The sequence below is a fragment of the Apteryx rowi genome, unplaced genomic scaffold (assembly GCF_003343035.1).
Source record: "Apteryx rowi isolate R43461 unplaced genomic scaffold, aptRow1 scaffold_107, whole genome shotgun sequence".
Taxonomy (NCBI): domain Eukaryota; kingdom Metazoa; phylum Chordata; class Aves; order Apterygiformes; family Apterygidae; genus Apteryx; species Apteryx rowi.
The window spans coordinates 403242-427222 of NW_020447275.1; the positions used below are offsets into that span (position 1 = coordinate 403242).

The 23981-nt window shown below is 34.9% G+C and overlaps 1 protein-coding gene across 2 annotated transcripts in view; it reads left to right on the plus strand.

Annotated features, from left to right (window-relative positions):
• The window catches only part of SBF2 (SET binding factor 2), a 326277-nt gene that overhangs the window by 252072 nt on the left and 50224 nt on the right, over window positions 1–23981 (plus strand). For both annotated transcript variants that reach the window (XM_026070870.1, XM_026070861.1), the window contains 8 exons: window positions 9241–9411; window positions 11828–12090; window positions 14206–14378; window positions 14644–14717; window positions 15107–15302; window positions 16371–16498; window positions 18783–18958; window positions 19904–20049. In XM_026070870.1, coding sequence (XP_025926655.1) covers window positions 9241–9411; window positions 11828–12090; window positions 14206–14378; window positions 14644–14717; window positions 15107–15302; window positions 16371–16498; window positions 18783–18958; window positions 19904–20049 — 1327 coding nt within the window. The remainder of the gene's footprint in view (window positions 1–9240; window positions 9412–11827; window positions 12091–14205; window positions 14379–14643; window positions 14718–15106; window positions 15303–16370; window positions 16499–18782; window positions 18959–19903; window positions 20050–23981) is intronic.

Genomic DNA, 23981 nt, shown 5'->3' on the forward strand with positions numbered 1-23981 from the left:
TGGTTTAAGAATTTTTTAATAATCTTTCAGGTGAGCACAAAATTTAGGTCTAAGAAAAATATTTGAAGTTAGTGATTAAATATGAAACTGGAAGCATTCTGTGTTAAGACACCGGTATAATCATCATGTTATCCCTAGTGAAATATATATGCTCTTCTGCAAAGCATAATATTAAATGAAATGAATTTGAGAGTATACTTTCCTAGTTGAAGTGAACTATCAAGTTTCACTAATAATTGTGGTACCCATGCTATGGAGGAAATTCTTTACACCCTGAAATGCCTGAATAAATGACCACTTCATTCTAGAGCCTGTTAGGTGTGGGAAGGATTCCTGGTTATAAGGGTAAAGACTTTCTGTGAAGACAGAAGAGCCAATACTAGAGAAAGTCAGAGTAGTTCATCATATTATAAATACTGTAATCAAACCCTTTTTCAAGAGAGACTAGTTCCAGGTTAATCATGTAACCGAAGCATCATAATTTGAAATATTCTCTCTCTTCTGTAGCATCAGCTACAAAGTCTCAGAGAAGCCACATAATGAAAGGCTGACTTGGAAATCTGTGATGATGGGTGAAAAGTTGATTCCATTTTCATGTCTTTATCAGGCAAAATTTACAGTGATTTCAGTTAGTATCAGTTGAGTCAATGGAATATTTGCACAATTCTATTATGAAAAACAGTGAAAAACGATACTAATGGTAGTTTACCATATAATCAAATGTGTGTACTAGCATTATTTGCAATACTGTAACATCGAGGAGCCTTACTTAAGGACCAGAACTGCTGATATGCTTTTGTACCAAAGAACACAAAGATGGTCCCTATCCTCAAGAGCTTACAATCCAAATACAAAACAAGGAGTAATACATGAAGTCAGGCAGTTTGAGGCACTGCAAGGAAACTGTAGAACAGTTTTAGTCATCATTATTGTGGGTGGTTCTGTCCACCAACAGATAAAGTATGGCTAAAGTTTTTATAGACTTCACATAAAAGCAGAAGTTTTGAAATAGGATAATGTGGTTACTTTGTAGGTGCTCATGAATATGAGCAAGGTTATGGAAGAGAACATAAAGGTGATGGTCGAAGTTCTGTCAATATTTCTAGACACTCCCAGTTAAAGGTTTCTATTACATCCATTTAAAGTTCCCTTCGTATACAGATTACAGCTTGATAAATTATTTCTGTAAAAGCAAACATAAGTCTTAAGTTAAAACAAGAATCTGGATTCATCCATAGCTCCTTAGCATGACTGAGTGATTTTGCAGTGTCATCTGCAAATCAGGTGCCAAAATCTTGTGTATGACCTTTGATACTTTTCTTAGTACACTTTGGTTTTGAATGAATACACAATACATGTCTGTAGAATAGATTTAATGTCTTAGGAGGCAGAGTATATTTCACCTTCTAAACTATTTTTAGGTTAAAAAAAAGGAAGCGATCAGACAAGAAAGTATATTGTGAATGTTTTCACACATTTGTGGGAGAGACTATCTAGAGGATTTTTTTTTTTTTTATGTTTGTCTACAAGGAATTTTGGAAATGAATTACTATAGTAAATTTGCTCTGTTGAAGAAGCTCTGCTGGAGAATCACGCTTTCCCAGAATGATAACATCATGAGAAACATTGAAGGGAACTTTGCAGTTGCAATTTCAGGCCTTAGTGGTTTGTGGGAAGAAGTATTTGGTCAGAGAGAAAAAAAAAAAGAAAAACTCCCCAAAACCAAACCTATTAAAATAAGAAGTAAAGATAAATATTGCAATAAATGTTTAGTTCTGCAACTCAGAAACAGATCCACTATCTCCTAGAATAAATAGAAAGCTTTCCATTTTATTTCCACAAGCATTGGATTACATAATTTGTAACTTTGTTCCTGACTCCACTTAAACTCATTTTCTACTAATGATACAAAACTCTGGTTCAACGATAACAATTTTAATTTAGTTATAGCCCATCTCTTTACATTGTTGTTATTTCCAGGAAGGATTATAGTGTATATAAATATTGCTTCACTTAGTATTTTCACCATAAAAGAATTTCTGGTGGCTAAATAAAATCTCTGGTAAAGCTTCTGATCTTAAAGTGAAGGAGCATAAATCTGAAGTAACTGAGTCCCATACTTTTTCCAGATCTGTAAGTTCAACATGCCTTCCTGATCACTGTCCTTATTTCACTGGAATGGAACTTAAGTTTCTACATGAAAACAGAATTCCTTCATCTTAGTGAATTCACTTTCATTGGGGCACCATTATTTTTCATGACTGGAGTAATGTTCTTTTACATTTCCAGAAGAGAGCAAATGCTTACAGAGGGTGATACATTGAGAGAGAAATTATTAATATATTCATGTACATTGCATGCTTCTGTGTGAATTTTTCTGTTGCCATTCTAGGTATTTCATCAACAGTTTAAACTGGATGTGGCTAAAGCATTTGAGTATTTTAAATTTTTTCCTGTCTTACGGTTTTCCCCTTCACTCATATAAATTATTGTTCTCACTGTGACTCAAGCCCATAGGTGAAGTGCATATCTCTTACATCCGCATCCCTACATCTTACCCACTTTCTGCTTCCTTATCCTCTGTACATCATCATATCATCCGTACAGGCAAAGTTCTTGTTGTGATTCTCTTCATTGCTTCCTCTGATTCATCACTGGCTTTCTGAACTTCTGAATACCACGTTGCCTCCTTCTAGTTAGTTCAAAATGCTTTTGCCAATAAGAGTAGGATTTATTATGCAAAAGTTGTAGCTGTTTTCTTCCCCATGCACTGCTCATGCTGTATCTGCATTGTATCATAAAGCAGATTTTTAATGGTGATTTGCAGTGTCCTGCTCTGTAATGCACCTGCATCCAGCACCACCAAAATAATTTTCTTTGCCTGTTGCTCAAAGTGGTTCTGTTTTCTAATGTGTCAAATCGCTTACCTCAGAATGCAGTAAGCTGAGGTTTCTTGTCCTTATTTTCAGTATTCTTCATGATTTTGCCTTTCCCTTCTTTGCTTATCCCATCTCTCTCACCTTCTGAACGGTGTAGTGTGTAATTCTTATTACCAAGATGAGATCTATTGCTGTTACAATTTGGTTTTATTCCTTTGCAACACATATCCTGTATTGTACTTCTGCGTGTTTCTGCCTGTTTTGTTTTTACTGTTTTAGAGGACTCTTGTTTTAATAGTTTCTCCAGAAAGGTAACACTATATATTTATTGAGAGAACTTCAGAGAGAATTCTACCACTGAAGACAGAGAATGCTGCCATAGGAGGAAAAAACAATAACTAAAATAAATACTAGAAAGCAGTGACAGCAGGACTTAAAAAGAAATACTTTATTTCCCTTTCCAGGGAAATACTCAGATCCTATATGAAATGGTCTTTAGTTTTCTCATCAGGTCATCAATAATTCTGAGAGCCACTCTCCGTATATAAATGAAGATACAAATATGTGAAGTTTACAGGGTGTATATGTTTCTAAATGGAGATCTGGGTTACAGTTTTGTTGCTGGGATGTCAGTTTTGTGAGTGGAGTAATACCACAGTTCCAATGCAGTTGAAGCTTGAGCTTTCATTTGTCGACTCGGAATCTATTTTTAACAGTCATATAAGACATTGTTTATCATTTAAGGCAAGCCATCTCATTCTGCTTCCATAGAAACGATTTTAGAGAGTAGGAGAGTCATAAAATATTTTGTGATTTCAGTGTATTCTTGATGTCTTAATTAGTATGATTTAATTCAAAATGATATTACAAAGGCCTATATCTAAAAATCTTTATTTCTGAAAAACTACTTACAAAAAGAAAAGCATCTTTAGTGAAAGGATTTGGGATTTCCCAAAACTAACAATAAGTGCAGTTACACACTCACTGCTGATTTAGTAAATATTGACACCTGATGTCAAAGGAATAATGTAAATTTTAAAAATATTTTCAGAATAGCTGTGTCAGAATTTCAGGAACTCTTAAGATGGATTCAGCAGCACAAACTGAGGATTTGTGAAATCTGTAATTTAACTAAAGGAATCAAACCTTGTTAAACAGAGTCACGGTAATCTGTGTTATGGAATTAGAATTTTTTAAAATACCTTTTTGAATGTACTGTAGGTAGAGGAAGGAAGTCAGAATATTTCTTATCCACTTTTTGGAATTTAACTTTAGTTAGAACTGCGAAGTTCTGGCAGGGAAATGTCTTACCCTTTTTTCGCGGGTTCTGAATGTCCTTCATTCTAGATGATTTTAGTTTACTTGGGGGTATTCAGTGTATAACAGAACTTTGTAAATCTCTTTGTAATCTCTTTGGAAAAAGGAAAAGTGTGTTATTGTGCATTATTTAATGTTTGTGTACCTTTGTATTGTGTGTATATCTGTCTGTCTTGATACATCTATATAGAAATAAATCTCTGGGAGATTCTGCAATGCATAGGCTAATGTATAGTAAATTATACATTATCTTTGTAAATTATACATTATCTTCAGGAATACAAGATAAAGATCATTTATACTTAGATGTTAAAGTCACTTCTGCCAGAAAATGTATGCGATAAATAAAGCTCCATCCAGAATTACATCCCAATTTTGCAAGATTCTAGAATTCTATTGCCCTCTGCTGGTTTAGTGTACCCAGCTGTGACTTGGTAGTGCTGAATAACAAGCAAAGCGGCCTTCTTTTTATTTTTCATGGTGAAATAATAGTAGATAAATGTTGTAAGGAATCACTCTGTCACTCATATTTTAAAGCATTTTAAAATATAAATAATCTTGAGTCCAGTCTTGTTTGAAGGATTTCTGTAGGCAGAGGTGGCAAATTGTTTTCTTTGTTCTTGCTGAGTTTTTGAGGTTAGAGAAGCTTCATTCAGTATTTTGTGTCTCTTTTCTTCTAAAGTAGTAAAAAGTAAAACTAAAAAAATAGTTGGAGTGGCACCAACTACCACTGCCAAGTGGAGGCATCATAGTTATTGCTCATTCTTTTATGACCTTTCCCCACATTTGTGGGTATAATACATGTGGGTATGATTTTAGACCAAATGGGAAGACCATTTAGTGAATGAACTGATGTTATCCATGCAGCACTCAGTCAAGCTTGAAAACATATTCATATACACATGTATGTGTTTTGAGTATGTTTGTGCTTTGATTAATATCAGTATATGAAGAGTGTGATGCAGTATTATGTTCAAGTTAGTAAACAGGTAAGCCTCACTCCTGCAGGGCAGTCTGCGTGGTTTGATCCTGAACAGAAGACAGGCATAGTCACTTCACTGTTTGTCAACCAGTGCTCTTTCTAAATTTTCAGTGAAATTAATTTTACTGTTTTTAAGAAGCAAAAATTTGATAGAACACAGAAGTGTTTACTATCAGTGAATATTAATTTGAGAAAGAAATAATATTTTGTCCTTGCCTCAGCAAAATGAGGGAAAAAAATTTGTTTAAAAAATTCTCTAGGTTTTGCATCCTGATTTTTTTCCCAGAAATGAGCAATCTAATTAAGCCAATGTCATAGAGAAGCTATTTGGTCACCTGCACTTCACAGTAAGTTTGGAAGCCCTGGGAGCTGGGGCACATTTTTCACTGAGCTGCAGATACCGTTTTGGGAGCCAGAGGTGTCCAGTGCCAGAGAAAAAATTCTAGGCAGGCATCAGCCTGTGCTACTCAGCTGCGTGGAACTAGTGGGAAGATAATTCCTGAATTCAGTATAGTCGCACATAGGAAGTCCCAAACCTGCCTTGTATTTTCACACTCTGAAGAATTTAATTAATTATTTTGATGTGAGTAATGTCTGTTTCATACGTAATTTAACAGGGGGTTGGTATTCTGGATTTTTTTTTTTTAAGTGCCATTAGTCTATTGAGAGAACTCAATGTACTTTGCAGAAGAAGTTAGCTCATGTTATAAGGATTGTTACAACTTACACCTCAATGCTCGTTTAAGTTATCATAAAGACAGCTTTAGATTAAGGACTTTATCAGTTCTGAACTATTTTTATGATTTTCATCTGGGGTCTTTTTTAAGCTGTCAGCCCTTAAATCCTCCCTTATAAGTAGGAAATTCTTTTGCCGCCTCCTACATTCATCCTGTCTGGCAGAGATGAATTATCGGGGTGGGGGGGGAAGAGATATCATAAATATCTGTATAGTTTAGCTGTCTTATGGAAAGTTAGGTGAATATTCATTTTATATATGTAGTACTGCTTGATGAAAAACACTGAACTGGTTTTACTTAAATCTCAGGAATACTGTGCAAATTCTTTTTAATGCTGCAGTAAGCATTGGGGTGCTTTTGATACATTGGATTAGTAGGCATTTCAGTTAGATGATTGACTGACTAAGTGCTCCCAGAGTAGAGAATATAAACACTTCAGGTTTCGTGGAAGGCCTGTATTTGTACCACGGGTTTTAGTCCAAGGCTTTTGACTGCTTACAAGCAGCAGTGCGCTTCTGAAGTTGGTATCGCCTATTGCTCTTTTACAAATAGATTAACTGAAGCAAAGTGAGAATCCAAAGTGATTTGGTCCAAGATTATTATTGGCAGAGATGAGCTTGAAACTAAGAGTCCTGACTTCGACTCCTTGCTTTGGCCACTATCGGGCTTTGCCATTTGTTTCAACACATGCAGTGAAAGCCAGTGTTCATAAAGATAATGTTTCTGATACTTTAGCTTTTTGATGATTTTCTTTCATCCTTTTGTAAGCAAACTGTTTTTACTTTGCCTAGGAGTTACTTTTAGTGCAGAGTTATGTCAATATATCTGAACATAAATCTCCAGCCTTTAAATATTGTTTTGCACATGGCTGTTAGTGGTTTTAAATTATGAGTACAGCGAGAGCATCTAAAAGTCCCCTCAGCTCTTCTTTCATGTTTCTGTTCATGTGAAAATCATTTGTTTCATTTTTATTTCTGAAACACTATTGCTACGGACCTAGGGTTAAGAGTTTAAACCTTCTTTTGGATTTGTGCCAAAATCACCCCCTCTTAACCTAGTTTACACAATTACTTGATTTGGGCTGAGGCATCAAAGGCAGCTGGACAGGACGATAAGTCAAATCACTCCCTTGTGTGCCATTCACTACGCAAACTGGCATGGCTTAACTATGCCAACTAGCTAAGCTTGAACAGACCTTTGGCTTTTTTTTTTTTTTTTTTTTTTTGACTTGGTATTCCCTTTTTGCAGCTGTATTGTAACTGGGAATTACTGACAGTGAAATATATGTACAGAAAATAAGTCAAACTGAAAGCTGTGATACTGCTTTAACAGTAACTGTTAACTGTTGCTTTCAAGATGTGTTGTCCATATTTATATTCTATGGTTTACCTGACATTCCCATTCCTGTGTAACACAAGCTGTGTACATCTGGATTTTGAGTTAGGCGAATGGTTGGGTCAATTCCATTCTCTGGGTCCTGTGTTAATTACCATGGCTGAACAAAATAATCCATTTCAGCAGTGGAAGATAGCAAATATGTACAGAGGTTTTTGAACAAAAATTAAGGCAGGTAACTACTTTTTTTAGAAGATCCTCCTATTTATTTTTTTATTTTAACATTTTCTTATTTTGACAGTTTAAGACTGTTTCATGTACAGTCAGTGGTCCTGCTAATTAACAGGCATAGGCATGAATTAGACTATCTTCTGTATGCTTAAGGTTTTTTTCAAGGGATGCTCAGCAGTCAATAAAAAGATTAGTGGGAGACTATATGAGCTGTCCTGTTGTGCAATGTAACAGCTAGATCAAGGGTGGGAGCTGTTACTGAGTGATCCCTTATCATTTCCTGTGAACTACCATACGCTGTATCGCAACTGAAACTTGGGAAACTGTTAAACAAACCAGTCAAGTTAATTTCTGTTTCAATCTATATTGAATAAACAAATTCACATCTACTGTAATTTGCATATAGCACACATTCAGATTTCTTAGCAGGTTACCAAGAAATTTTGATAAAATTCTCCATGATTAAATAAAAATCGTATTTCTCACTTTTTTGATAGTTAATCTCAAAGAGGTGCTTCAATCTGGTAAATCTTAGCAGCATGTCCCCAAACATACCATTTCAAAGGACCTTTTTTTTGATAGGGAATGAATACATGGCACATGATCAGAACGTTTAGTTCATGATGTACTTGGAAGAACATAGTGTGGAAAACACAGTTGTTCAAAGAATTGCAAAACCAGAAATGTGTAAACCAGACCTTCAAATTTTCAGTTACAATTTTCTAGCCTTCCATTTGAAGGTACTTGGAACCTAGTAAGGAAGTATTATACATACTGACTGTCATGTATGACCATATAATTCTAAATAGAGCAGTGTTTATGTTGTGAAGGAAAGTGGTTTACAACATAATCATTAATGTAAAAATTAACTTCCAGATCTAGTGTATGTTTTATGTACGGTTTAGTATTTTGAGTGTGAAAGTCATTAAATTAGATATCACGTAATGTACTTTATTCTTAAGTTTTACTGTAGAAATAATCATAAGCAGATATGTAAGATTTCATTCCTCATAATCAGGTCATTGAAATCAATTTCTTCCTGTTGTATGTGGTTTTCAAGAATGTTAAACAGTCACTGGATGACTAGTGCCATCTAAATAAATAGATTGTGGTAAGTAGTGCTATAACCATTCTGGTTCTGTTTGAGACCTTAGCACAGGGATCCACAGCCTTGTGACTTCAAAGAACATACCCCTTTTAGGAGTCTCTCAGGAGCTGGGTTTGGGTTGTACAGCCCAGCAGATAACAATGAAGACAACAATTTCATCTTTTGCTGTTGTAACAAATGCAGTTTCTTGGAAAGCCTTGGTTGCCACTTACGGTTGCTTTGAATTTCTTTACTGTAGTTCTAGCTTTTAAGTAAAATGGAAAATAATTTTAAGGTGTCTTAGTAATTCATTATTTATATGGTGTAGCGTTAGAATACTACGTTTTGTGGGCAAGAAAAATATTTTGTATTAGAAATTTGTTTCAACTATCATTATGGAATTCTCCTTTGGAGTGTTATGTTTCTACTGTGAATCAAGGCCAGTCCTTGCACTGGCAGCATTAGACTGTATTAGATTGTATACATGCCTTCTGGGAGGTAATTTCTTTAAGGGCACAAAACTGGAGATAATTTCTCTTTCCTATATAACAGTACATCAAATGGTAGATATTGCTTATTTCAATGCGTGCAACTGATTTGATACATACCTCAAGTCATAGCCTCTAAAAGAAATGAAATAATAAGAATATTTGATCAATTTTTTGCTTTCAGAAATTAGCACCTGGAGTCAGTCAATTTGCTTACACCTGTGTACAAGACCATCCTATCTGGACTAACCAACAGTTTTGGGAAACAACCTTTTATAGTGATGTGCAAAATCAAGTTCGGTCCCTCTATCTTACAGCCAAAGAAGACAACCATGCCATGCAATTGAGGCAAAAGGTAAGAGAATATATTAAATAACAAGGTAGTATTTTTTTACTCATATATTAAATGCCACCTAAGTCATAGAGAGCTAAATTATGTCTTTTCCAGTTTTACATATTTTCTCTCATTTTCCCCATATTAAAGAGATACTGTTAAATTTGTATATTCATATAAAACTTCATCATAAATTTGTGTCTAAGTTAAAGGAAGCAACGTATGAAGAATAATATGGATCTACTGTAGGTATATGCTGTGCCAAATACACAATGCCTGAAAATCTCAATCAATAGAATTTTGTCCATGATCCAAGAAATATATATATATATATATATATAGTCTTCTGAAAATATCTCGCTTTTAAAGTATCAACTTTAATTTAAAAAATGTGCGTTTCATTTTCTGAAGAAAAATATCCTTTAATTAGTCGGTATGAAAATACTATTTGGCCTTCAAAAGAGATTTTGCTAAGCAGGAGAACAATGTTTTCAAAAATTCTACCATACATTTTTAAAATATCTAAGTTACTTTTTGGCCAGGTTTCAGTAAGTGTAGGTAGCAAATCCATAACTTCCTTATAGTAAGTTTTGGAGATTTTATTTCAAACTGTGCATATGTTGAATCTTCCTTAAGTTAAACTGATAAAATCTGGCACTTATTCTGATTATCTTGGCCTATTTTAATGTGATTATGCTGTTTGTGATTGGATGTAGCCACATCCAGATCTTTAACATACAGATCATAGATAAGCGTACAAGAAGTAGCTAGCCCACAAATTAGATAATTTTAGACTCACTTCTCCATTTATAGTGAACAATCTACTGAGAACATAAACTTGCCTTAACAAAAGAGTTGATAGTCTGTTATTTGCAGATAATTATAACAATATCCTCAAAAAATCTCTTGAATTTTTTAAACAAGTGAAAACTTAAATATTGCTGTATCATTTATTTTTGATAAAGAGGTCAGCTTAGAAAATTACTGTACAGAAAGAACCAATTCATAGTTTATTCATTTAAAGACTTTTTAGGGCACATACACACTTGGCAGAACAGTAAAAAGAAATCATACTTTGGTATTCAGTTACTGATCTTTGTCAGTATAAAATAACACTAAAAATATCAAAACTTCAGACTTATCTGCAAGACATTAGAATGTGATGTTGCCCTTATGATATTTTTTATAACACTTTATGTATCATTTTTCATACTTCAACATACCTTTTTTTCCTGAGATAGTAATTTTTCATATACCAATGTTATAAGCTAGCAATAGTTCTATTATACCAACAGCCTAAGCTAGCAGCAGTTCTAGCATCCAGTGTTAGGTTATTACTAAACCCTAGGCTTTTCTGTTGATTGATATTCAGTTTCCTGTGTTAAAATTGAACAGATTTTCCAGAACACAAATGGTCTCTGTGGTAGGAAAGTATATGTCTAATTCAAAAATGAAAGTATTATGGGAAGCATCAGAACATGCTAAAAGAATTTTTGAAGACGCACATATACACGGTAAAAAGCCTTCTGTGATCTCTCTTCTTGCATGAAAATACCATTGTCAGCTCTGTGACTGAAAAGTGATATGCTACCCAAAAACATACAGCATTGTGAAGAGAGGAAGAAAAATGGAGAGAGGGATTCCTGCAAACGGCGTCAGAATGAAGAACTGAAACAGCAAGTCAGGCATATCAGGGAGGAAGGCAAAAGGGCTGTGCACCCAGAGCCCTTTCCAGTTCAACACAGTTTAGGGAGAAATGTGAAGAACAGTAGGAATTACAAGGAAACTTCAGCTTTAACCTTCACATGAGTAATTATATGGAAAATTAATTGCACTTAATATGGTGTTAGGTTACTAACATCAGCTGCCAGATTCCTTTATTCTGTTTTCCATAGGCTATAATATAATTTGACTACGTGCCACCTACTTAGTTTTACACCAAGTGAATGCTAGAATTGGAATCCAACGTGCAAAAACATGAGTGTTTCAGCTGATCTGGAAACTATTTATATAAATGCATACCTCACCTGAATATTCTAGGAATTTAGAGCATATCATCTGCATCAAGCAATCAACTGCATGTTGTTTCTCAAACTGATTTATGCTTGTTCTTACATGAACTAAGCGGATAAGCTAAGGAGAGCAGCCATATTAAAATCAGTACACCATTCTGAAGAAAAATTAAAGATAGTGTAGCACAAAAAAGATGTAAAAAGAAATTATCTTATTGCTAGGTCTATCCACATTATGCTACTTGCATATTTCAGTAAACTACTTTCAATGCTAGATAACTATAATTAAGCTGTCCTTAAACCCTCTTGAATTTTCTTTTTCTTTTAAATAATTGAATTGAGAGTTCAACACTTTTGACTGTTTTTTTTTAAGTTATAATTTTATAATTGTTGTATAAATTTTTATTTCTTTATATGTTTTCTAGGAGAAAAATTCTGTAGGTCCAGACCAGGATAAGACAGCAATGGACCTAGCTGCTGAGCAGTTGCGTTTATGGCCAACTCTTACTAAACAAACTCAACAGGAGCTAGTACAGAATGAGGAAAGTACAGTTTTCAGTCAGGCAATTCATTTTGCTAACCTCATGGTCTACCTGCTAGTACCACTGGATACAAGTAAGAACAAATTATTGAGAACCTCAGCTACTGGTGACTGGGAGAGTGGAAGCAACAGTATTGTCACAAACAGGTGCGTAAACAAGTTCAGTGGTAATCAGTTAAGATGGACCACTCTGTTTTTCCACTGAAAATGCTGTATTATTGAAAACTTTCATTTCAAAACTTAAGATTAAAAACCTTTAAATTTTGTTGTTAGTAAACTTCTTAATATAGAAAAAAGGACAACTTTTGAAATCTGATCATTTTTAATAGCTTAAAATTTTTCATTTTCAAGACTTATTCTAAATACCAGATTATTTGAATATCTTCTTTCTGAGTTCATTAATAAAGGAGAGTGGAAATCTAACATGATCCCTCTTATATGATAGAGTTTCATCCAGAGTAAAGCACTGGGAAAATATCTGTTTCCTTTAGCACCTTAAGATCATCTTTGCCAGCAGCATAATCAGAGTTGTACTCTCTGGAAGTAGTATTCAGATTTTAAGTTACAGCAGCCTTTTGCCTCAAGAGTGGCCATTTGTGAAAAGGAATACTGAAAATATTTTAAATGTGTTTAAATCAGATTTCTACTCTTATGATTGTCTTTTTTTCTAATAATCTAAATTAATTAAAACAGGGAGAACTTTCACACAGACCTCTTGGCTAGCACATATACTTAGTATTGAGTTAACAAAGCTCTTACTAACTTTATTAGGAGCAGGATAAGACAATTAAATATTTTCCATAATAATAATGTGATAGTGTAGATTGATTATCTGATGGCAGTGGAGATGATATATTGGTTTAGGAAGTTAGCAGTTACCTTACATTGATGACTTATTGTTTAAATATTCATCAGTATCTCCACTTCTTCATAAGCAAGCAAGTCACAAGCAAGAAAACCCCTTTTGAAGGGTAATTAGAAATATAATGAGTCTTTTCAAATAGTGCCATGTAATAACTAGATAGTAAAATACAAGCTTTATCATAGACTAGAACCCTAGAGAGATCCAAAGGCTGAAAAATGAGTAGTTACAGTTTCTGCATATCATTGGCTCATATTTTAGTCATAATATTTAGATATTTCTTGATGTGTTTGTCCCTTGGGCATTGTTTTTAAAGAGAAATTTTCAAGGGCATGAAACCTTGTAGTAAATTGCTGGTAGGTTGATAATAAGTAAAGCTCAGTTGCAGTTCTAAAGAATGTGTGACACTGCTAAAGAGCTTCAGCCTAGAAAGTTCAAGTCATGTTTTTTTTGTTTACCCTTGCTTGCCTTTTTCTTTTGAATTTGTTAGAATGGTTATGCCAAGTATTTAAACTTTTTCTTCATGCAGCTTCTTGGGTAATGCCTCCATCTGTCCCAAGCAGAATAATTTACCACCGTTTAAAGAGACAAGGAAAAATTTTATTGCTGCAGTAAGAATTTTTAATCTAATACTACAAATTGTTCAAGACAGATATAGGATATGAGAAAGAAAACAGCAACCCCAAAATGCTTCTGTTAGATTTTCTACAACCTGAAAAACAATTCTTTATCAACCTAAAATCAAGTAATCATATTCATAGCATCCCTAAAATCACAGTTTCTATACTACAACTGCAAGGAAGAAAGGCACTGTAGTCACAAAAAGCAGGAAGGTTAAACCAATGGGGCAAATGTTAAGTTACTAAAGAGATGGGAGGAGTATAGAGCTGGTAAATTCCCTAGCATGCAAATCTAGCACATTTATTAGCAAGTGTTCCTCCCTTTGTATTTATTGTCTTCGTAACAGCTATGATCAGTTGAATCACCCAGCTGATAAAATGATAGCACATGACATGAGGACGCTGACATCAAGTTAAAAATAGGGCATCAGTATTTGTCTCCCCGTGGCGGCTACTTCTGCTGACTAGACACCTCTTGTCTCAGGCATTAGGAAGTGCTCAGTGGATGGATTGGGGGGTATGATACAGTGTACAAATCTGGCCCTGAACATCCCTGAAGTTCTCCTGTATTGTCATCTGTGCAGTTCTGATGGTGTTAGCAATAGTGAGAATACAATGTGATCACGGTACCAGTATATGCTTTCAGCAAGTACTTTAGGTATTGTAACTAGAAAAAGACATAGCTTTTCTCTGTCTAGCCAAATATCATGTTATCAAATATCATTCAGCTTCACCAGTTGAATTTTTTACACTTGAGATTTCTTTTATTTATGTCCCTAGTATTGCAGGCAGTGTTGCAGAGAGTTATGACACTGAAAGTGGATTTGAGGACTCTGAGAACAATGATGTTGCAAATGCGGTTGTACGGTTCATCACCAGATTTATTGACAAGGTTTGCACAGAGAGTGGAGTTACCCAGGATCACATCAAGGGTCTTCATTGCATGATACCAGGTAAGAATTGTGCCAAAAATGTGCATTTGTAGTCTTTCTTTTTTCTTCTTTTCTGGTGAGAGAAATGCATTTTTTTAGTTTCAGTTACTTTCAGTGGAGTTGAAAGGTTAGATTTCTTTTCTAGGCTGTAATTGCTGTTGAATTTCTGATAACTATTCCCTTGACAGTAAAATTTCAGAATTTCAGAACATCAGAGTTATAATTACATTGCAACTTTCTCTTTCATGTTATGTGAGATTTCATTTACGGTATTACTGATTTCCAGGCATTGTAGCAATGCACATAGAGACCCTGGAGGCTGTCCATCGTGAGAGTAGAAGACTTCCACCAATACAGAAGGCAAGTATTATGAAACATGTTTGTACTGTTTACAAGTATTAGAATCATGCAGTTTAGTCATTCTTTTTTTCCTCCCTCATGTTAAGAGGAAACATCAAAACACTGAAAGAAAGTTTCCACCAGTGATAAATAAACTGTTTGGCTTTGGTCTCATGAAATATGAACTTATGAAACTAGCAGAGCTAAACCTCTGAACATAAACAAGATATTGCATGCCCCCTGTTTTTCAAGACCCATTTCTCCTAGTTAAGTCCAAACTCCATCTCCCTTCTCTGGAATCAGTCTCACAACAATTTTGTTTTGAAGCTTTTTATGCCAAATACTATAACTAGACTGAGGTATAACTCTGGTATCCCCATTACACTTGCACTTTAATTTATTTGCATCAGCCCAAGATTCTACGACCAACTTTATTGCCTGGAGAAGAATTTGTTTGTGAAGGTCTCCGTGTGCTGCTGGATCCTGATGGCAGAGAGGAAGCAACAGGAGGATTGCTTGGAGGTCCTCACATCCTCCCTGCTGAAGGAGCTTTATTCCTTACCACCTACAGAATTATATTTAAAGGCACTCCTCATGATCAATTGGGTAAGAAAAATTAAACAGTGATAATTGTGGTCCTTCAGATATGCAGGACTCTAACTGACCTATCCATCTACTTAAGCATCAACATCAAAGCTCATATACCGCACAGTATAATTTTTCATGTTGATCACACAAGAATAATCTCTTCATATAGGGTTTTTATCACTACATGTGACAATGATTGATTTTGATTTTACATTTTAACTTGACTAGAGCTCATTTCTTCATTGGAAACATGAGGTTTGAAATTTTTGTTCCTGTGTAGTGGTAGGTATTTAGAAAGCTGTCTTCAGTTACTTATGTAGTATAAAATCAAAATATGCACTTGTCTTAGGGGAAACAGTTCAGTAGGCTGTCATATGGTATTACGGGCTCATGGGTTCTTATGGACCGCTTAAACTTGGAGAAAGAAAACAAGGATGTTCCTGAATAGTATTCCACTCATTTCCATAGCCTTTCTGTTTCGAATGGACAAAATACTTAGTATCTCTATACCTCTGTTCCATCTGTAAAATTAATTTAATAATTTTGCTATGCAGAGCAATAATAAACTGCTTCACTGCTAAGAGGGAACATAGGAATTCTGTGTGATCTGCAACTTCTACTGCCTCTAGCTTTTCATTAGACACTTTTTTCAGCCACTATAAGTCTGTTAAATGAAAAATATTCATGTGCCAGCATTCTCCCTAAGAGGATTATTAATAAATTGCATATTGTTTTACTATATAACGGAAATTATGGCTCTTACGAATGATAGTTTTCATGTTTTGACAGCTGCCATTTGTAAGCAGATTAAATTATCACTCTGAAATATAAAGTTGTCTTGGAGACTTCATGGTCATATGTAAAGAAATTACTATATATCGTTCCTTGTTTATAAGCTACATAATGCAACCTGAAGAATGAGCAGGTTTGAAACTGATTCTTGGGCCTCTACCAACCTAGATTTTAGGGGTGCATTTTCACTGTGTAGAAGGACTCATTCCTATGTATTCAAAGTACAGTGTGACCTAAATAGATCTGACTCAGTGATCTAACAAGTATCTGTAAAAACAATTCTGTGGCCCTTAGTTGGAGAACAGACGGTGATCCGAAGCTTTCCTATTGCATCTGTTACAAAGGAGAAGAAGATCACTATACAGAATCAGCTGCAGCAGAATATGCAGGAAGGACTGCAGATCTCTTCAGCCACCTTTCAGGTAAAAAGAAGTTTTGTAAAATGTATGTGATATTACAGTCAGCTCCAAATACTGATGAGCACTGCTTTGTCCTGATATCTGTGAGGAGTTCAGTTTCCTACCTGTGGAGTCAATAGAGAATGCAGTCATAGACACCCTTGAGCTTTTTGGCCCAGCTGATGCTCACAGAAGGTTTACTGTTTTCAAACTGGATGTCTTTCACTCCTTTCCTCACCCTTCTATTTTGGATTCAATAAAGAGCTATCTTTGAGTCCAAAGTCTCTTCATGTGAGGAAGCAGAGGCCCAGGCAGGCCAGTGGAAACATGCATTCTCTCTCTTCTAGCTATACAGAATGAATAAGAAATGAAAAGGCTATAAATCTTACTTGTCAACACTTTCCACTTTACCAACTTTCTGGAAGGATCCATGGCAGAAAGTCATCCCTAATAGTACATTGCAAATGGAAGCTACGCTTCCAGGAATCTTTAGGGCAGCCACCAATAGCAAGAACCAGCGGGCCTCAGTATGAAATGCCCTGACTTCTGCACACAGGCTGGTACTTTGCTGTCATGAGGATCCCCCTCCATGTGTTCAACAGAAGCAGGTACTACAGGACAGCTGGCAGAGAGAGACTTCGAAGCTTTAGGAGTCTGAACTCTCCCTAAATGTTTCTTCTTGGTCCTGATCTAATCTGTGGTCAAAGCCCAAAACGTGGAAAGCTGAAGAATTCTGTAATGTAGACTAGAAGTATACAGCAGTGCTTAGGGTATAAAATATTTTACTGGGTTGTTTGACTTTAGAAGTAGTATATTTTCATTCAGAACAATAAGTCTTTACTGATAATGAAATAGGTCATCAGTATTTTTACTAGTTCTTTACATAATAGATATTATTTAACTGTATTATCCTTCAATATCCTATTCAAAAGCATAATATTAGTAAGACAAATGAGATATTTTAATTAAAACAATCTGAAGAAAGTTATTCTTTTGGACTTTTGGGAGGACTTGATGAGGACTTTTATTTTTTAAAGATTTTTTTTACCAGAATAGCTAGCATGCTTCAATGATGTGCTAAATGCAGACACAGATCAGTGTTTCTAGTGCTGGATTCTGGTCAGACATCATCTCTGCTTTTGTTTAGCATAGTTTCGTATGAGGTTATAAAAACAAAAACGATCAGCAGACAGTTTACTTTCTGTTCCCTTTGTAGCAGCTAGAGTTCAATACTGTATCAGATAGCCCCCCCTCTTTGTTTATTAATTATGACTTTCAAAGGGTTTTGGCTACAGCTGTGCTATTATAATGTCTTCAAAACTTTGTATCACTGTAACTGTCAAAGATTCAAAACCTCCTTTCAAGGAGGTCCTAGAACAACAGAATTATTAGTTGTCTGGAAAATAATTACTAAAGCCAGTGAAATGGAAAACCGGTGATGAAACCTACCTTATGGATAGCAAATGAAAGACTTCAAAGCTATTTAGGCACACAAAAATAAACCTCTAGGATATTTTTTGTTTGCTTGCTTGCTTTTCCCTCATTCTGATAGTTCTTTTTGGCCCTCTTATGTATTCCCCATTTTCTTATTTTTATTTTATTTTATTTTTATTTTATTTTATCCCCAAGAGCTGACTGTCATTCTTCTGGCTGAGGGTCATGGGATTTTTTCAAAAGCATTATAAAACTTTATAAAGAGGATTTTAATGGATTAGTAGGTCACTGTTGAATAGCATGTTAGTTCCTTTTTTGGCATCAGATTTCACCATTATGCTTTGCTAGTAGCAGTTTTCTGAACTTTTGTAAGGTGAAGCAAAAATTGGAATGTGTAAGTAACGGAAGAATAATGGTTGAGATTTATGAATGCTGAAATTGTTGATTTGATGAGAGTTTTTGAAATATATTACCAAACCTTGTTTGCAGTGTATGGACAGAGCTGACAGAGTATTTCCACCTAAGCTATCCCATGTAGCTAGTATTTTAACTAATGTAGTCATCTTAGCGCCAGCACCTGCACTTAGATTTACCCAGAGTATTTTGTGTTTGATATTATGGGAATTCTAGATGCTTCATAGTCAAAATAACTTAGTATAGGAATATAAATGTAAAATGTAAATAAAAATTAATGAACTAAATAAATATCCCTTACAATCAGTAAGATGTACATTCGTATATTTGTATTTTCCAGTATGCACAGTACTGCATAAGTAGGATGTTTTTATCAATATATTTTAAGATCTTTTAATTTCTTGAATTCTAGAAATAATGATATTTTCAGACTCTAATGTGTCATGTCTTTTATATACAGTTAATTAAGGTAGCATTCGATGAAGAAGTAAGTCCTGAAGTGGTGGAAATATTTAAGAAACAGTTAATGAAGTTCCGCTATCCTCAGTCTATCTTCAGTGCTTTTGCATTTGCAGCTGGGCAAACAGCACCACAAATAATTTTACCAAAGCAAAAAGAAAAGAACACTTCATTCCGGTATAGTCATTTTTCTTCTTTTATTACTGCTGTTCTTGTTTACTATTAGTCAAATACATTGACCGATCTGACAGCCTTGCAGAACTGCAGATCGTTTAAGCAGTCTTCAGGAAAGTCAAAATAACTGATTACTATTCTGCAGCTTTTTTATGTTTACCAAATAAAAGGTAGGTTAGTATGAAATGTATGTGGATTTGGTGTAAAAATATTTTTTTTATCCAAACTTCTCACCATGGAAAATTTGAGCAAGTATCTCGTTACGTCTTAAAACACATACTTTAATATTAATATTATCTTCAGCTATGCAAACTATGCCACCATTAATACAACTTTCTTGTATATTATGCTATAGGTTAATATCCTAGTTTTGGTAGGAATACATTCCACCCATAGTACAGTCTGTACAGTTGTCCTAGTATTCTTTAAAGAGTTTCAGCTTTGGGTCTTCTTTTGAAGTTTATTTTATACAATAATTTTTACTAGACTAGATGGTTCATTAGTCTCTGCCAGAACGGCAGTTCCCATGATCCTCTGTTGATTATCGCATTGGTGACGCAGGGAAGTAGAATCCCAAGCTGGTCATGGAATCCTAAAACTTTAAGGTACTTTTTATCTTTCCTGCCTTCACTCCATCAACTTCATAGACTTGTCACATTGCTAGCAAAACACAAATACCTAAGGAAAGGTGACAACTGGTTATTCATTGCTATTGGTCATAGTAGGCATAAATTTATCTCAAAGTATTATCTGATATAATAAAAATGGCAATTTAAAATAAGTGTAGAAATGCATTTTTCTGGAGGTTAGGATTTTTCTGTCTTGATATTAAATGAAAAATTATGAATGCTTTATGTGGGTAAGTGGGTTCATCATAAAAATCTGTACATGCTGTCAGGGAGAATTACACATATCTTTCTAAATATTTTTATTGCTGTGGATTTATAGTACCTTCTCAAAAACCATTGTGAAAGGTGCAAAACGTGCTGGGAAGATGACAATTGGCCGCCAATATTTATTAAAGAAGAAGACAGGCACAATAGTGGAAGAAAGAGGGAATCGTCCAGGCTGGAATGAAGATGATGATATATCTGGTAATCATAAAATATTTTTCATTTTGGCTGATAAGTTTATCCTATTATGTTTCCATTCCAATATGTTGAATGAGTAATATCTTCAAGAAGAAATTGCAGAGTCTGCCTAGACAGGAGTAAGAAAGATTTCAAATACTGAACAGTTTCCATTTGTGATGACCAGGGTTATAGGACAAAAGAGGAAGCTGACTTCATTCAGTGGTAAAGGAAGATGCTAGATTTTAGTTATCAAACTACATTCACACAGTATTTTGGGGGGGGGGGRGGGGGTTACATCTTAATAGTGTAGACAAAACAGCACTGAAGCACACTGTAACATTCATTTATCTTTAAACAGTCTGGCATCAGCAATTAGTCTATAACAAGAAAGCAGTAATTGCTGAGGTTCAAGAAACAGCAAATATGGGAGAATTTTGCAGATGTGGAAGTGACAAATGATTTCTCAAAGGAGCAAAAGTCCTTATTACTGAAAATACTGTTTTTCATTGAAAATGCCATTTTTCCAAACTTCAATTGAGCATATTTTGGGAAAGAAGGTAGAAAATGATTTGGACACTTTTTATAGTTGGTGTGGTGGTGTGGAGTTCGACTTTCTTCCAAATACTTCTTTTCCTACCATGTGCTGCTGTCAGTATATCCTTATCTGGACCACTGCTAATTTATAATAAACCACTAGAGGGAACCAGATTCTCCTGTACATAAGCAGGTATTGGTTTGTCATACCATTTTCTTTTTTTTCTTTTTAATTTAGCATTTCAGATAATGAGGTGTTTATCAAACACTAATAATTTCTTCAAAATATCAGTCAAGCCAAATTTTTCCTTTTGAATATTTGCTCAGTGAGCAAGATGACTTCTGTGCAGACAATGAAAGCTTCTCTGAAGCTGGACTCTGCTACTGCACTGTCTCAGTGCTCTCTGAAGTGGAAGAAGGCCTTTCCAGGAAAGCTGAAAAATATTGATTCTCTTCCTTCATTACAGATAAATGTGGTGGATAAAAGACAAAAAGAAAAGATAGTGAAATACTGAACGTCTTTACACTACTGAAAACTTACGTTCTTCAGTTGAATTTCTAGCCTCTTCCTTAAGTACTGACCTAGTGTATGTTCTGATGTTGCAAAATCTTCAGGTCAGAAGCACTTCTGAGGGCTGTGCCTATTCTGGTTGTTTTTCTATGTCCTTCACCCAGACAGAGCAAGCATAATCAATCTGTATATTTGTACTTCTCTTGACAATGACAAAATCCTGAAAGTGTCTGCACTGCAAAAGTACAAAACAACTGCATTCTTCCATGAAGACAGGTGTTATGTAAATATTAGTGATAGTCACTTTTTTCTCCCTTAACAAAAATATAAAACATAAATAGTGAGACTTCCTAGCTACTGCTTCCCAGATGTTGTGTTTGGGAAGGTGTAAGGTGAAGAAAGTCTGACAGCTTGCATTTCTCCCAGTGCTGCACTGACACCTCTTGGGTAGTCTGCTGACAACAGTAGTGACTTCTTGCGGCAGAATTCTGGTATATCTGAATACAAATAGCCATAGGAAATTTGCCACTTAATTACAGCAATTTGTTTTATATTGACTGCTGTGCATTAATGTTTGTTTGCAAGTCTCAACAACTGGAGTCTAGGAAACTGTGCAGCTATACCACGAATGAAGCAAGTGGGGAACCATCTGCAGCGAGTGATGCACAGTCTTTTAAAAAACATTAAAGAACTCTAAGAGAAGATAGGGTTGGAAGAGACTCCAGGAGATCATCTACTCCATCTGTCTGCCCCAAGGCAGGATCAACACACTTAATCTGTTTACCTAACTTTCTCTTAGAAGCTTTCAAGATAAAGATTCCACAACTTCAAGCAATTTATTCTAGTGCTTTAACCATCCTTAATGCTAGAGAAAAACAGACAATTTTCTGTTGTCCAGGCCCAAATGTTGCCTTGCTGCAATTTAAATTCTTCACTTTGTGTTCTGTCTCCGTGTATATGTAGAAGAGATGATTTCCTTCATTTTGATAGCAGTTTAATGTATTTGAAGACTGTTGTAATATTTCCTGTCTCTGTTGTTTTATTGATAATAAATATCTGCAGTTCTTTCAATCTTTCCTTATTAATCATGATAGACTTCTGATCATCTTCACTGTTCTTCTCTGAATCCCCTTAATTTGTCCATATTTACCTTGCAGTGTGATTTCCAAAGCTGGGCACAGTACTCCAGTTGTAAGTTGTTGGTAATGAACACCTGGCTTCTTTTTCCCTCCAGTACCTCCCCATCTTTTTATTTTCAGAGAGTTTCAAATCTCATCCCTACCAAATGCTGTTTGCTGTAGATGGTCACAATGGGATGTTCCATAAAGTTTGAGACTTTCTGTAAAACCCATTTTTACAAGCAGTAGAAGCTCAAGAACAGTAAAATAGATTGTTTACTCCTGTTCTTTTCAAAATCAAATGAAAAATTACATTTTGAACTTAAGCCAGCAAAGCATCTTCATCTTCCACATCAGGTTAAGGGCACCAACATGAGCTCCTATAATGTCTAGCTTTTATGTGCACAGGAAAATGGTTTGCAAATTCTGATCACCAATATACCTGCTTTCATGACAGAGAAATGAATTTAGAAAACACATTTCAAAAAATACACACTGACCTTAGGTAAGCCAATTATTGCTTTACATTCAGAACTGTTAAATAGTAAGTTTCTGTATACCCTAAAATAAAATTATATCTAAAGCTCATTTAATGTGTTCCTTTTTTTAAGTGAACTTTATCATCTTAAATGTTTGTAACTTCTTTCTTACATGACAAACATAAAAACATAGAAAGAGAAGAGACATTCACCAGGTTAAACTGTGTTTATTGTTTAGGTCAAATAGAGAACAGGGCTGTTTGTTTGTGTTTTTTTGATGTGCAGTAGAGGTAATAAAATTTTTCATTTAGCTTTTATGCTAAGATTCACAAAGAGAAAAGGTATCTAGGTTCTTAGTCATGTAAGTTCTGAATGTTGTCTAATGCCAGTAAAATTTTACTTGTATCAGAATTTTGATTTTTAAATACAATTTTAATTTTTAATTTAGAAGTCCTGTTTTAAATTTAAATTCTTATATACTTTTCAGTACCTTTAGTCTCTCATTCATGAAGAAATATTTCCTTTCCTGTGTGCATATTTTAATGTTTGAGGTAAAATGGAAGCAAGTAACTGGTATACACTGTAAATCTGCTGTCAAAAGCATTTGAAAATAGTTGAGGTTAAAGTGTTGATAACAGGCAGGTGGCAAGTTTAGTATAAAAACCTTGCTTGACTTGAATTTCCGTGTAGTTTGAACTTGTGACATGTTTTTTCTCTCTCACGGTTGAAGGCTTTTTCTGGAAGGTGCAGCTGACATTACTGATCTGCTGAAAAAGGCTGCTGGTTGACATTCATACTGAGGCATTAGGAAAACAAGAGAGTCATCTTTTGTGAAATTTTGACATAGAAACGTTTTTCACTTGAATTAAGCCTTAAAAAGGTTGTTACATCTTTTGAAGAGAGAGCAAAACAAGTATGAGGCCTATCCACTGGATGTTCACTGAATTTATGTGCACACCGTAATGATTCTGTCTTGTGTACATCTTTGTATGGCAGTTGTGAATTTAGTAAGTTTTCATAAATAGGCTATTGAAAAAAAGAATACCTGCCATCCGTTCAGGTCAAATGAATGTACAAGATAATTTTTTCCGTGATTTTAGTGTGAGAGAGGTGTCAGCCATGCCAACCACAAGTGCAGTAGATAACTGGGGTATATTTAAGTTTTTTGACTAAAATATTATTTTGTTGCTTCCAATTTCTGTAAACTGGTCTGTATTTATTAGTGCCTTTTGTTCATCACTGACAATAAGACAAACTAATATTTTGCTTAGAATAAAATACCATAGCTTTCTGTGTAACTGCAGGCCACCC